General features: G+C 42.0%; 1 protein-coding gene across 2 annotated transcripts in view; it reads left to right on the forward strand.

The window, feature by feature from the left end:
- The window catches only part of GRM1 (glutamate metabotropic receptor 1), a gene marked incomplete at its 5' end in the record, with an annotated part of 170,642 nt that extends 156,935 nt beyond the window's left edge, over window positions 1-13,707 (forward strand). Inside the window, one exon of one of the 2 annotated variants that reach the window (XM_080616429.1) lies at window positions 12,468-13,707. In XM_080616429.1, the coding sequence (XP_080472555.1) occupies window positions 12,468-13,305 (838 nt within the window). In that variant the 3' untranslated portion in view covers window positions 13,306-13,707. Of the gene's footprint in view, window positions 1-4,349; window positions 5,210-12,467 lie in introns of those variants that run through there. The other variant, XM_080616430.1, reaches the window with a different exon arrangement.
- Between the last annotated feature and the right edge of the window lie 200 nt (window positions 13,708-13,907).

The following is a 13,907-nucleotide window of genomic DNA, read 5'->3' on the forward strand; positions in this document are numbered from 1 at the left end:
CGGGGAGGCTGGAGTGCTCCTCTGGGTGCACAGCTGGCTCCTGATAGCCTGCGGTGACCTGAAACGTGGCCTTAGCTGCACTGTCCCAGCCATGCAGCTCCAAGCTGGGTCTCTCTGGGCATCCTACTGGAACTATGTTCTCCTTGGTGACCATGACCCTTCAGCAGATGCTTATAACTCGACACAGAGAGTGTGCTTTGAAATTCCTCCTGCTCATCAGTCCTCCACTGATGATAATTACCTGTATGTCTCACTCTGCCTGCCAAGCATGAATGACCCTATGTCCTCCTACTTCCAGTACTCTTTGCTCCACAGCTCTTAATGATTTCTTTGTCTCCAAATATGGCCATTGCACCATTGATTAGCATAATTAAGTTAAAACTGAGAGCAATTATTTCCAGCTATCACTTAGTCTGGAATTCAGGACTTGTGTTTTAAAAATGAATTTGTACCAAAAACCTGTGCATCTTCCCAAGTTCATCTACTGGTTTAGTGAAATATATATTGCAGAAATCTTTTGTCACATAGGTCCTGGCTCATAAAAAAGGTATTGAAAATTCAGGTCCTCTTCCTAGAGGAAGAGGACATGGTCTTGCTTCTTTTTATGTAGATATTTTTTGATCCAGCCATGACAACCATACATAAAGCCTGAGCTTTCAAGGACACAAACATCAGAAGATGAACATGCTTCTGCCTAGGAAGGTGCTGGATCTAAAGGAGTAAGAGGATTTGGGTTGATTTGAGTTGAGTACTTTAGAATGGTGCATCAGAACCAGTTTACCTGGTTCTACATACAAAGTGTGCTTACCTCCCCAGTCACCTTCCACACTGCCAGAGGGTTGAAGAGGTGAGAAGCAGGCAAGAAATTTTTTGGTGTTGCTGAGCTGTTCCTTGGGAGTGCAGAGGACAGTCAGTGTGAATGCTGGAGCAGGAACAACTCTAGGATGTGATGGCAGCGTGCCACAGAGTACCTGGCACAAGGATCCTCTTTTCCTGTGTTAAAAGCTAGGGGTTATATGTAAGTTCTGAAAAACTAGGGGATGATTCAGGGCTATCACGCCAAGTTTCAGCTTTATGACATCAGCACTTCTCTTGAATTTTCTCCTCACCTTGCTTTCTTCTAAGTGTTATTGATGGTAAGTTGTTTTAGATTGGATTGTATAAAATCTGCGGCTATGCTCTTCTATGTGTTTTTGACTGTGTGGAACAGCAAAGCTTTTTTTACAGCTTGGACAATGTCTAGTTTAGAAGATCTTTGACTGTGGCTTCAAATGATAGTAACACAGTGTCCTGTGCTTCAGTCATCTTAGACACCAGACAGATTCATTCAATTTGTGTCAGTCTGGGGAGTCTGATTGAGCAGGGAGAGTAATTCCAGAGCAGGAGGTGAACATTTCTAGTTTCACAGCTGTTCAGATATAAATCACTACAGATACTAATTTACACTTTCCTACAATCCTGACACAGCTGTTTGCCTCGTGGGATGATTCATTTACACTTAAGAGAAAAAATAGGGGCAAGAGTGACTATTCCCTTAGATCCTTTATAATCCTCACTGCAGATTTCAACAGGCCTGTTACCTACCCTGTTCTGAAGGACTGGCTAGAAGCATTTTTCTGCTTCAAAGAACATGAAGTAAAGCAATTAAACCACTTCTTTCAGGAACTCTCTGCAATGCCACCCTGCTTCCTCTGCCAGACTCCCTGTTACTTCACCCAGGGGTTCATTAGAAAGCAGTTCAGACACTTTCATGATGGTATGCCAACTCCTTGTTCAAATGCACAGAAGATCTATCCTGCCTCTGGGCTTAAGATACAAATAACCACTCAGCAGGAATTGCCCTTGAGAAGACTGCCCCAAAAATGACCCCTTAATGCTCATACTGTAAAGATGGGCAGGCTACGTGATTTTTTTGGTAACCAGAGAAATATATGTGAAGTGCCATTGCTGCCTGCAAAGCTGGGAGAAAAAAGCATCACAATTGTCCCAATTAAAAATAGAAGAAAAAAAAGAGAGATACAGAGATCTGGGCACTAATTCTGAATTAAGGGCTGTGCAGTATTAGCACAGACTACTAGTAAGACAAAGCAAGTCTACAGGGATACTTCAAATGGAATGCTTCAAAACATTTATTATTATTTATCATTATTTATGCAGTTGACAATGATTTGACAATTGCAAAATAATTCACTGCATAATCAGCACTTGCACTACATTTCCCATAACACTGTAAATCTAAATTTCACTATAAATACAAATTCTACTGAAGCATGAACCTTGAGGTTTAGAGCTGATTTCTGTAGTGTATATGCTGTATATCACCACATGGGGATTGGTCTTGACCTTGATCTTGACCAAAAGTCAGACCGCTGCTTTGATGGAGCTTGGCAGCATTTTAACAACAGCCTCCCACAAAATGCAAACCGGAGAGGCATTTGAGGGATGCATACTCTATTATGTGTAATATCTGTGTTTGATTTTGGCTGAGGAACACAACTGCAGCCCACAGTAAGAAAAGAGTTTACTGTATTTTGAACATGTTAGGAAGCATTTTGGACTGCCTGAGGAAGCAGGCTTTTTTCTTTCTTTCACATAGGAAGATTTCATAACAAGACCTACAGATGCTCAAAGCTTGGAGAGCAAAATGCTCTGAACTCACTCCAGGAGTATATCTGAGTAAGAAGGAAAACAAGGGGGGAAGCAAGGGATGCAACTAAGTAAGCCAGAAGAGACAGCAAACCGCAGTAGCTGGTGGATGATAGCTGGCAAAGCTGGTTGACTCAGAAAAATCCAGGTCCCAAGCAGTGCTCCAAAGCAAAAGTCTTCCACATTTTCCAGGGTCCCTGAGCAAGGCTCTTCATGGCTGTGTGCCTTCTGTTGTGCATACAGCACTGCGTGTGTGCGAAATACATTTCAAACTGGATTTTTTCTCTCTGATAATCAACTGCATGTTGCTACTTGTTTTGTAAAATTAGCTCCTGTGGACTGAATAAGCTACTAATTTCTGACTCTTAAAAAAGCAAGAACTTAAAGTAGAAAGCTCTTATTCTGTCAAAAGATGAAGAAAACAGGAGGCCTATAGAAGTGTTGGATATTCTGTATAATCAAAAGCTTAATAATCTCTGTAACTTTAATAGGGTGTGCATAGTAGCTAAATTCCTAATTATGACTGCCTCCAAATTGTCAAACCTCAGAGATCCCATTACACCTGGTAAAGAATTCTAGAAACTTCAAAGTGAGTAGATTTACAAAATTGCTCAGCAGTGTCTTATTTGTGTTTTATTCATAATAGTTCAGAAGTCATCTCAAGGCATCTACCTCTCCAAAATGGGTATGCATGCATTCTGTGTACATCATGCTGTGCTCCTGTGCTTTAGTATGTGGTGAGAAGAATGGCTTGTTTGGCTCATAAGCAGCTGTACTGAGTATGTAGTACCTGCACATACCATTCATGAATCTGTTGTTTTGAGGTAAACAGAAGTCTGGCAAGCATGCACTATGATTGTTTAATGGGGAGAAATGCTGAATTTTGATTTGCATTTTATTTGCAATACAATGACAATTTTGTTTTGCAGAAATTCATTGATACATTCCATGTGCAAAATTACCTGAGATTCTTGTCAAAGCACGCGCGTGTGTTTATATTTTTATTGATTCTGAGGAAGGCAAATGAGAGTTTGCATCCACTTGGTAGGGTAAGGAAAAGGAGAAAAATAAAGTGGAATTTGTCTTACATTAATGGCCAAAACCACAATCTGCAATCTCTTTTTGAATTTGCCCTGCAGATAGAGCATCAAGGAGACTATTCATTCTGCATCTACCTCAATAAAGCAAATGTTTCTTTGAAAAAAGAGAAGCACATATAGTGAAATTACATATAATGAAAGCTAGTGACTATTCAGCTGCAGCTCAAAAGTAAAAGAAAGAAAATATTCAGGAAAGCAGGAAGCGCAAACTTCACTAACAAAACCTTTTGGCAATACTACTGTAAATAAGATGAGAAAGGCAGATGCGCCTTTTTCATCATTTCACCCTCCTTTGGGAATACCAGGGAACAAGTCCCTTTGACAGCTAGATGCACATCTGCCCTTGCAATCTGGTATGTAAAGTGCATCAGGGCTCAGAAAGCAAGCAGGCATGAATACCATAAACCTATTTTAAAGAGTACTATGCTAGAATCAAGGAGAAATCTATGGGGAAGTTGAGGTAGCAAGAGGAGAAAATATGGGAAAGCCCAGAGTGGGCCTTAGGTGTAGGTCAGGGACAGGCACCCTATTGAGTGGTATAGCCACCATGTGTGCACATGTGTATAACCACTCACTGGGTGTCTTTTTCTTTTCAATCTTCAGGAAGAGGCAGCCAGAGTTCTCGCCCACCAGCCAGTGTCCGTCGGCACATGTGCAGCTTTGAAAAATCCCACACTGCAGTGAATGTGTAAGAGAAGCTGCATGACAAAGAGTGGTTTTATCCCTTGCTTTCTCTTTCTCATTGGTTTATCATGTCTAATGATGGAACAAATGTGTTGCATGCCATTAAAAATGGGAAATTTGCTTATCTCCCCTGTTCTGCACAATGCCTTAATCTGATTGTCCAGATGTGATGAAGAGGATACTGAATATATTTTTTTCAGCCTTTTTTTTTTAAGACTTCTATTTTATTTGTAAATTCCTACATCTTTGCAAATGCATCCTTTTTGTTTGTTTGTACTAATTTTATCTTCTTTTTCCATTTAGTCATTTTTTTTTTTTTTTACAGTTTTTCATGGAGATAACATTATCCTGCATGCTTTAAACAACCTAGTGGCTGTCTCACTGCAAAACACCTTTGCTGTGCACAGCTCTTGCTGACTGTGCTTGTTAGTGAACTGCTGCTGCAGAGCCAGCAGAGGGAACACAGAAAACATCGGTTTGGTGGGATTTGCAGAGCAGGGAAATTGTGAGCAGGCACATGTAAATAAAACCAGCAGAATGTGGCCTAGGAGCAGTTGCCCTAAAGTATATTTAAGCAGCAGCAGAGAAATTTTCCTTGATATAATTACTGAAAGATGTTCAGATTCTGCATATTCCTTGTTCAGTGAACAACAGCAAAATTCAGCTTTTCAGAAACAAGTGCAAACACCACCCTCTCTGAGCACAAACCCTGTGGAGAAAACATGCTAGCTGTTGCAGAAACAGAAAGGCCTCGCCTCATTTCTTCCAGGAAGGATTTATGCTTGTTTTCGTCTGATAAACTGCAGATGTGAAACAGTCCTGCTCCCTGCCCCAGGGAAGGTTGTGCGGTGATGAGGAGGAAAGCTGCCTGGGATCCACTGACACAGCATTTTTAGCAGCAAGGTTTCTCTAGAGCCAGAGATGCTGTGTAGCTCCTCTAATGAGCGACAAAGTGTTCTAGCTCTGTATATGTCTCTGAGCCTATGCTATTTGTGGACAGGTAGCAGTGATCCTAATTCAATCAAATATGCCACTCTGATTAACAGATCAGAAGAAATGTGTACAATGCATCAGGTATTTGTAAAGGTAGTGTTTTTTACAGGGCCTGTGCAGCAACCATTTGCCACCCTGAAAGGCAAACTTTACAAAGGCAGTGTAAAGAGCAGTATAAAAATTTTGTTATTAGCCTCCAGCCTGACAACAATATTGCCCTTCTTTTCTGATCTGGAAAAAGTGCTGCAGATTCCTAGGGCATAGATAGCCCCTTGTCTGTCTGGAAAGACCAATGATCAAATGGGAGTTCAACACAGGTTGTACCTTTAGGAGGCAAAGGTGAATGCAACAACAGCTTATATTCAAAAAGCATGGGCACAAGCTGTAAAACGCCTGAGCAGTGGGAAGGCTGAACTTACTGCTTTTTGCATGACAACGCTTGGGATTTTTTTTTTCAGTTCGGAAAAAAAAATCCTTATCCCCATGAGCTCCTGAGAAACACCTCTGGTGGGATCCAACCAGTCAATGGGGCTTCAAATGCTTGTGGCAGCTGCAGATAAGAAAAGCAGCAGAGGTTTTCAGAGCTGCTGAGCATGGAGCTTGCTTGCATCCCTGCCCCACAAGCTTCCCTCTCCCTCCAGCCAGGTCTGATGCTTTCAGAGGCCTGGCAGCACTGCACTGTGGCCAAGGGAAGGGGACATCCTGCATCAGCAACCGTCTGCCTGAGCTCCCTGTGGCAGCCCAGCTCAGGCTGAGCAGTAGGCATGTGTCTGTCATATCACCAGCTGCCCATCACCACTGCCTGGCCTCACATCTGAGTGTCAGTCTCTAGAACTGCAGAATTGCAGCAGTTTGTGAGTCTGAATTTTTCCTGAGGAAAATCCAGATGTTGTCTCCATTCTCTGTATGATCCTGGAGATGTTCAGAAATGCACAATCATGAAAATATAGAATCATAAATATTTATTATCATATTAAAAAACTCAGAAGCATCAGCTTTGCATTTCAGGGCTCTTTTCTTCCGAAGCTGCACATTTGTTACCATGGAAACTTTGAGATACACCCAGAAAAGCCACAGGCTTTACTAGCTGCTTTATCTTCTGCAGCATATTAGGGAGAGCTGTACATTACAAATGAGGAACCTAACGACTAAGCTTCCTGTGGCAACTCGACTAAGCTTGCATCCAAAATGCTGGCATGCTAAGGCAATTCTGATGGCTCTTCAAGCACTGTTTAAATTGTTGGAAGTTTATTTCATTCCCAAGTATATGAGAGAATCTGACAAGTTAGAGTGGGAGAAAGATCTCATTGACCGCTGCCTCTGCAAGGGCTGCGCACTTTTTTGGCATCAAATATGCAGAGCAACAGGCTTTTACCCAGTTCATTCATAATTCGTTGCTGCTCTGATACTGCTATTGATTAGGAAATATTCTGGATTTTCAGTATAATTTGTCCTTTTGTAATTTCATCTAGGGCTCTCACTTATGCCTCTATATGCTAGGTAAAACACCTTTCAGACTCGGTGCTAGCGCCTTGCGGATGTTTGAAATCAAACAATATATTCAGCTATTTTAGCTTTCTCTCACGCACTCTCTTCTCTGTCTTGGATGCTGGTTTTGTTTTTTGTTGCTGTTCTGTATACAGCTTCCAGTTCGTCAGTATCTTTCTGGTAAAAATGCGGTGCCCCAAATCATTTTCCATCAGAACCACAGAGGATTACAGAAAGCAAGGAAAAACCTCCAACCATCTTAATTACTATTGAACTGCAATCATAGGAAAGACCTCCTAATCTCTGTGCCATTGTGTGATGCTTTTGAGCAGAGAACACAGAATTCATGTGCTATTTTTATGGTTTTATTTTATTCAAAGCTCATTAATTAGCTTTCCTTATTCAACAGCAGCTCTAGATCTTTTTCCACGGCATTTCTTTTGCTACAATATGTTTCAAAGGTTGTTGATCTTCACAGCCTTCCAGTCCTACAGACTATTTTGTCTTAGTTTTACCCACCTACACTTTCCTTAAATTAATTTCATTCTATCATTTTCTTCCTGTGTTCATAAGCTTTCCAGGTCCCTTTGCTCAGAACACTGTAATTTTCAGTTTTCACATTCTATTAGCTGTGCTCCTTTTTGATCCCATCTGAATAAACTCTTTAGTTCAAGTATTGTCATTGGCTGTACTGTCATATATATTGATTCAAATGTGCAGCATGAGACACATCTTCAAATAACATATATGCGCTTCTCCATTGATATCAGAGCATCTATGGTGATTTGCATCATGCTTTTTCTGTGCACTAACTTCAAAATCCTTTTAAAAAATTACAAAGGTGATCCAGTAGGATGTATTCATTCTGAATAATTGGTGGGATTAAACTAATAACAAACAGATTCAAAAATTATTCACTAGTAAGAGCATTTTCTAATTTCACTTTGATTTGCAGGTTTCTGATCTTCATTACTTGAACACTGAAAGAATTTGCGTGCTATTTGTGACTGTTTATTATCCTGAACTTCGTATTATCTATTGGAATAAGTTGTTTTCTCTAAGCAACACTATAGTAGCTATTTGATTTTTTTTTCCAAAACACTTGAAGACCAGAGTGGTGAATCAAAGATTCTTTGCTAGTAATTGGATGCACGACTGAAGTGTGCCGTAGCTTCTATATTTCACATGATACTAAAATTTTATAGTAGCAATTATAATGTTTTTATAATGCTGCCCTTTATACACATTGTCAGTATAATATTCTTTGTTGAGCTAGGCAAGTAAGATCTGTGGTACATGCTAAAGTTGTAGGACTTCAAATATGTTGAAGCATTACATTTAATGCCCAAGTGGCCTTACTGAAATCCAGACAATAATAGAAGAGACCTTACAGATACCAGCAAAGCACCCGCAACACACTGCAGTGCAGGTGCTAGTATTAAAGTTTGTTAGCTTGGTTCTTAGAAACAGTGAGGCTGCAGCAGGACAGAGCTTTTCTCAGGCTCATTACTGCTTCTTGTGTGACTGCAGGGTTGGAGGAAACTTGTGGATGGCTAACTGCGCTATTGTGGGCAAGGCAGAAATTCCTCTGCTGGGTTCCCTAAGATGGCATCCATCAGCAACTGCTGTTTGGGCTGGGATAGGTTTTGACCAATGCACAGGGGCTTTGGATGGTGGCTTTCACTTGCTTCCTTTGCTTTAACCTCATCAAGGCACATACCACTCTGTTTATTTCATGCGGTGTCAATTACAGATTGTTATGTGTAAAATGTTCAAGACAAAAAAGACAAGGGTTCGGGCACAAGGGACTGAGAGTTCATGTAATTCTCCATGGCCCCGCATGTCCTATAGCTGTGCAGGGGTATTTTGGGCCACAGTCTCAGACCTGGGTACATCAGTTCTTTTAAAGACTTTCTGCAAGTAAGTATTCAGGACTGAAGCTGCTTTTCAGCTTGCTTAGTGTCTATAAAAGTATCTGAAAATGACTGCCCCGAGACATGCAGAGGGTATGTTGTAAAGATTGATGCATGTATTAAAAGCAACACTTTGAATTACAAAAAATAGCAACAGATGCAGTCATGGAACTAATAAAAATTCACACAAGAAATATACTTATACCTATTTCCCCAAAATACAAAAACTCTAGACAAAACTGTGGTGAAAATTGAGAAACAGCATTTAAATTTGATGAATGTCATTGCCTATAGAGAAAAAGTAAACCTATCTCATGTAGGAAATCCAAGAACCTGTCTGAACATTTAGACTAGATGCGAAGATTTGAATATATAGTACTTGAAGTGCTACACTGGGTATACACAACTACAAACCTTAAGATCTCTTGAGGCTCCAAGGAGTTCACTTCTAGGCAGTAAGTGCGAAGTCTACGGGAAATTGCATAAAGAAGAGGGAAAGCTTGGAAAGGCAAATAAATACGTGATGAACATGAAATAGTCCCACCTGGTCATGTGCAATTGAACATCACGTTTTCAATACCCAGGTTGTGATCAGGTTTGGTGTCCTCTCCTGCCTTTTTGTGAAAAAATCATCCCTTCTCCCATTAATCGGGCAGATTATTTTGATCTTCACCTTCTCCCATGTATGCTTCCTTCAAAAAAGAAGATGACAATCACTTAGCAAATGGTGATCATGCATCCCACATGCAGTCAGGTTTGTCATCATCACTTGCACAAGTGAGCTGACTCCTGTCTCACTGAGACCCAGTTCAGGTCTGAGCTTGTCCAGTCCCATCTTCACTTTTTGTCTAAATGTCAATTAACACCGTTCGAGATGGCTGGTGTTTGTTCCAGCATAACTAGCCTTTTTCTTGCATGTTAATTTTGCCCAAATGTGTCAATGTCATTATCACTACACACCAGCTGCCCAGCAAGACAGAGCACAGGTATTTCTAAGACGGTCTTGTCACTCTGTCTCAAACATGATATATTTACAGGCTAATGGTGTACAGACACAGCACATTGAGGTAAAGAGTTGGAACGAGACTATGGAGAACAGTAACAGAAAAGAGAGATTTCTCAGTGGAAATTACCAGACTGACCCTACAGAGAGCCACTGTGGCTCAAAAGCTGTTTGTCACAAGGCCATCAGAGTCATGACAAGTAAGGTCTGTATGGCAAGCAGAACCAAGGTGCTTTGGCAGCACCAGCCTTCCCCAGTAACAGGCAAATCCTGATTAAGTGGTTTGTTCATGTTTGGGTATTGCAGTCCCAGCACAGTTTAAGTATGGTCATTGACTTGGGCTTGCTTAAGTACATAATGGAGAGTGCTACAGAACAAAGAAGTCAGAAGAGCAGAATTTCAGAGTGAGGCAGAGGAAAATTAACTGAATAGGAGGAAGAGCTGAAGACAGAAGTAGTGAGTTCCTTAAAATAGCAGTGCTTGCCTTTGATGTAAAATACAAAATCTTGGGAACAAAATGAGATAGAGACTAAACAGATGGTGTGAAGAGAGATTCAAAAGTGAGATGATGCACTGGATCTAGATATAAAGAAGTAAATGATGCAGAAGTGGACTTAGCATAAGAGACAGCAGATAATCATTATGGTTTGGTCTGGTGTTTTGGTTTTGGTTTTGTTTGTTTTATTTTTTTCCAGAAATGCCCTTTGCAGTATTTGTAAGCTCTAGCATCAGCAACATACAATATGAGACCACTTGACTTATTTTCCTCTCTACAAAAAAAGACTTGTTTTGAAGTTAAAGCAGACAAATGTGTTCCTGTGTGAAGAGTTTGTAGATGTTGATATGTTAAAATATTACTGTAAAAATCTTTCACGCCCAACAGTTACATTCATTTGCTTATCTCTATAGCACTTCAAAAAAATGTCATACCACAGCTCATTTTGATCAAAACAGGAATGCTTTTAAACCTCCATTCTTATATTTTCATTGATAAGTATAATATAGAGGTTTCATTCTTCAACTGGGAACTTGATGTTTTTCCCTGTAGATTAAAGATCTAAATTCAAACTGCTCCAGGTCCTACCAATTACATGCTTTGGTGGGTTATGAATTTTTTAGATGGGCCCTTTCTTGTGAGCCAGTTCCCACAGAAGTGGTGAGTCACAGGTCCAGTGTTTAGAGTCTGGAGTTGGAGATGAACTTCCCAGCTTGAATCCATCTCAGATTCTTTTTTTCTCCAGGAATATTTGCTGCTCAGCTGGAAAGTGCCACATTGTCACATACATTTCTTTTCCTTTTTGCCAGATTACATTATATGTGTTGTATCAGTTTCTTCCAGCTCTGAAGGATCTTTTGATATTTTTATTTTTTTCTTTTACAAAATTCAACTGGTAATTATTTACTCCCTGAAAAAGAGAAGCACAGGAGTCTGAGCAAGAAAAAACAGAATACTTGGAACAATACTGCAGGCTGTATGCAAGGGGAGCAGTCACCCTTGATGCGTGCAGTAGCAGGAGGCAACGCGGCTGTGCCAGCCTCCCACCCGGATTGCCTCCCACCTGCGCTGAAATCACAGGGTCTGAAATTTAATCCGTTGTTTACTTCTGCCTATTGAGGGATGAAACCCTGAGATATAAATCATCTCAGAACTTCTCTCCCTCTCTGGTTTCCACTCAGGTATATTTATGTGTCTTATAATTTGTGAATGTTTTCTACTGCTCGACTTGCAATTAAGCAATTGTTTGGTCTTCTTAAGTACCGCTCAGCTTCCTGTCCCACCAAGCTGCTAATGAGGTATCACTCTGCTTCAAGTGCTGCTCCCTGCAGAGGTACAGGGAAATGCAAAAGAACTACAGTTCCTCAGGGACAGACCTGGCCCTCAGGTCCTCAGTCAGCCAAACAGCCCAGCGTTTTGATGGGATCCAGCCAGGACGCAGAGTTCGACTCACCACGATTGTGTCGTTGCTTGTTCCTCCACCCACACAGACCAACTGTTCTCAGTCCCAGCATTTTATCCTGGTTTGTAAATATTAGTTGCTCAGGAAGCAGTGTGTTTGCCTCCTACCTGATGGAGGCCCTGGGAGTCCTTCATTTTTGTAATACCTAATCTGTTCTGAAGTGCAAAGCAGGGACAAGGAATAAAAGGGAAAGGAGGGGTTAGCAGCAATTCCTTTCTCTACCCAGAGTTCCAAAGGCTATGGCTGTGTTGTTTTTCTTCTAACAATATGGAAATGTTTCTTATAAGCTGTAAATGAGGCTTTGTCCTGGGTTCTTAATGAACCCAGTCCTTTCTTAATGAAAGCACTTCCTGTGACTTTTGCCCCCTTTTTTTTCTTCCCCCTGCAAAGTAGGGTTAGCAAACCTAGATACAGCCAGCCCTCCCAGAGTTCTTTCCACAGGCTAGGCTTCCCAGGCTGGCTATAGAGTGGGTAACCAGCATGGACTAATTGCCTTTGGATGTAAATCACAGTAATTGCTGCTGTTAAAAGGCATTATTGTTTCTGGGAGGAGATAAAGAACTGGAGGGAGGGGGGTTTATTACTGAGGCAAAGCAATCAGTATTTTTGTAAGCTTGTTTGTTATACTGCCCATGTCTGCATAATGTAAATGAAAATAAACCTATCTTTATTTTATTCATAGTTCTAATGGAAAGTCTGTGTCATGGTCTGAACCAGGTGGAAGACAAGCTCTCCAAGGAGAACACACTTGGCACAGACTCTCAGTGCATGTGAAGAACCAGGAGACAGGGTGCAATCAGACAGCGGTAATCAAACCCCTCACTAAAAGCTACCATGGCCAAAGCAAGAGCCTGACTTTTACTGACATCAGCAGTAAGACTCTGTACAATGTAGTGGAGGAAGGAGACAGAGAGCCCATTCGCCTCAACCAGCCCAGCAGCCCCTCCATGGTGGTGCACAGGCGGGTGGCGACAACCCCCCCACTGCAGGACACAGCAGAGGAGACCCACCTCTTCCTGCCTGAGCAGTCCCCCAAGACCCTACCTCTGCAGCCACGGTCTCTCATGGACCAACTGCAAGGAGTGGTCAACAAGATTGCCACTGGCATTCCTGACTTCAATGCTGTCCTCCCCACGACAGGCTCTGGGAACGGCGTGCGGCCCCCATACCAGCCCCCTCCTCAGCAGCAGCCATCCCTGTCCCCTTTCCCGGTGGCTGCCTTCAGCGAGGAGCCGCTGTCTCCCCCGGCTGAGGAAGCGGAGAGCGAGAAGCTGAAGCTCATTCAGGGATACGTCTACGGGAAGAACCCAGAGAAGGAGGACAAGGAGCTGGCGACCAGCAAACTGACTCTGGAAGACTCTCCAGCACTGACACCCCCATCCCCGTTCCGGGATTCGGTGGTTTCAGGCAGCTCCGTGCCCAGCTCCCCAGTCTCGGAGTCGGTGCTCTGCACACCCCCAGATGTGACCTATGCCTCTGTCATCCTGAGGGATTATAAGCAAAGCTCGTCCACCCTGTAGACACTGCAAGAGACAAGACGAGAAGGCCTTTGGCAGCTGCCCATTGGGAAGTCCCAGGGAGACAAGTCTTCAAGGGCTGGAGGGAGAAGACGCAGAGAACAAAGTCACGTATGACAGAGCAAAAACTTCATCCTGCACTTAAATAATTGAAAGGACGCAAAAAATAAAAAATCCGTTCTGAGGGCTCAACATTCTCTAGCTGTTAAAACTGAAAATATTGTACTTTGAGAAAAAGATAGGAAACAATAACAAAGCACAAACCCAAGAGACAACTTCTATAGCAAAAAATGAATAAACACACAGGAAAAAAAAATCACACTTAGACACACACGTTCTCTTGGCAATGCTTGAAAAGGACTCTGGGAAGTGTGACCTGGAGAAGTCATTAGCACATCTCACGACTGCTGCCCGTCTGCTACAGAAGCAACACACCCAGGAGCTGCAAGGGCAGCGTACGGTGAGGAGGAGCGAAGCTACTTGTATATGAGACATACAGGCATAAATATATTTTTCCTGGTTTCTGTAGGTGGTATAACTGTGTAATGTGTTTGGGGGAGAGGACCTGAGATAATGTGAAAGCACATGGCTCTTACTGACTTTTG

This window comes from Psittacula echo (assembly GCF_963264785.1).
Source record: "Psittacula echo genome assembly, chromosome: 4".
NCBI classification, from domain to species: Eukaryota; Metazoa; Chordata; class Aves; order Psittaciformes; family Psittacidae; genus Psittacula; species Psittacula echo.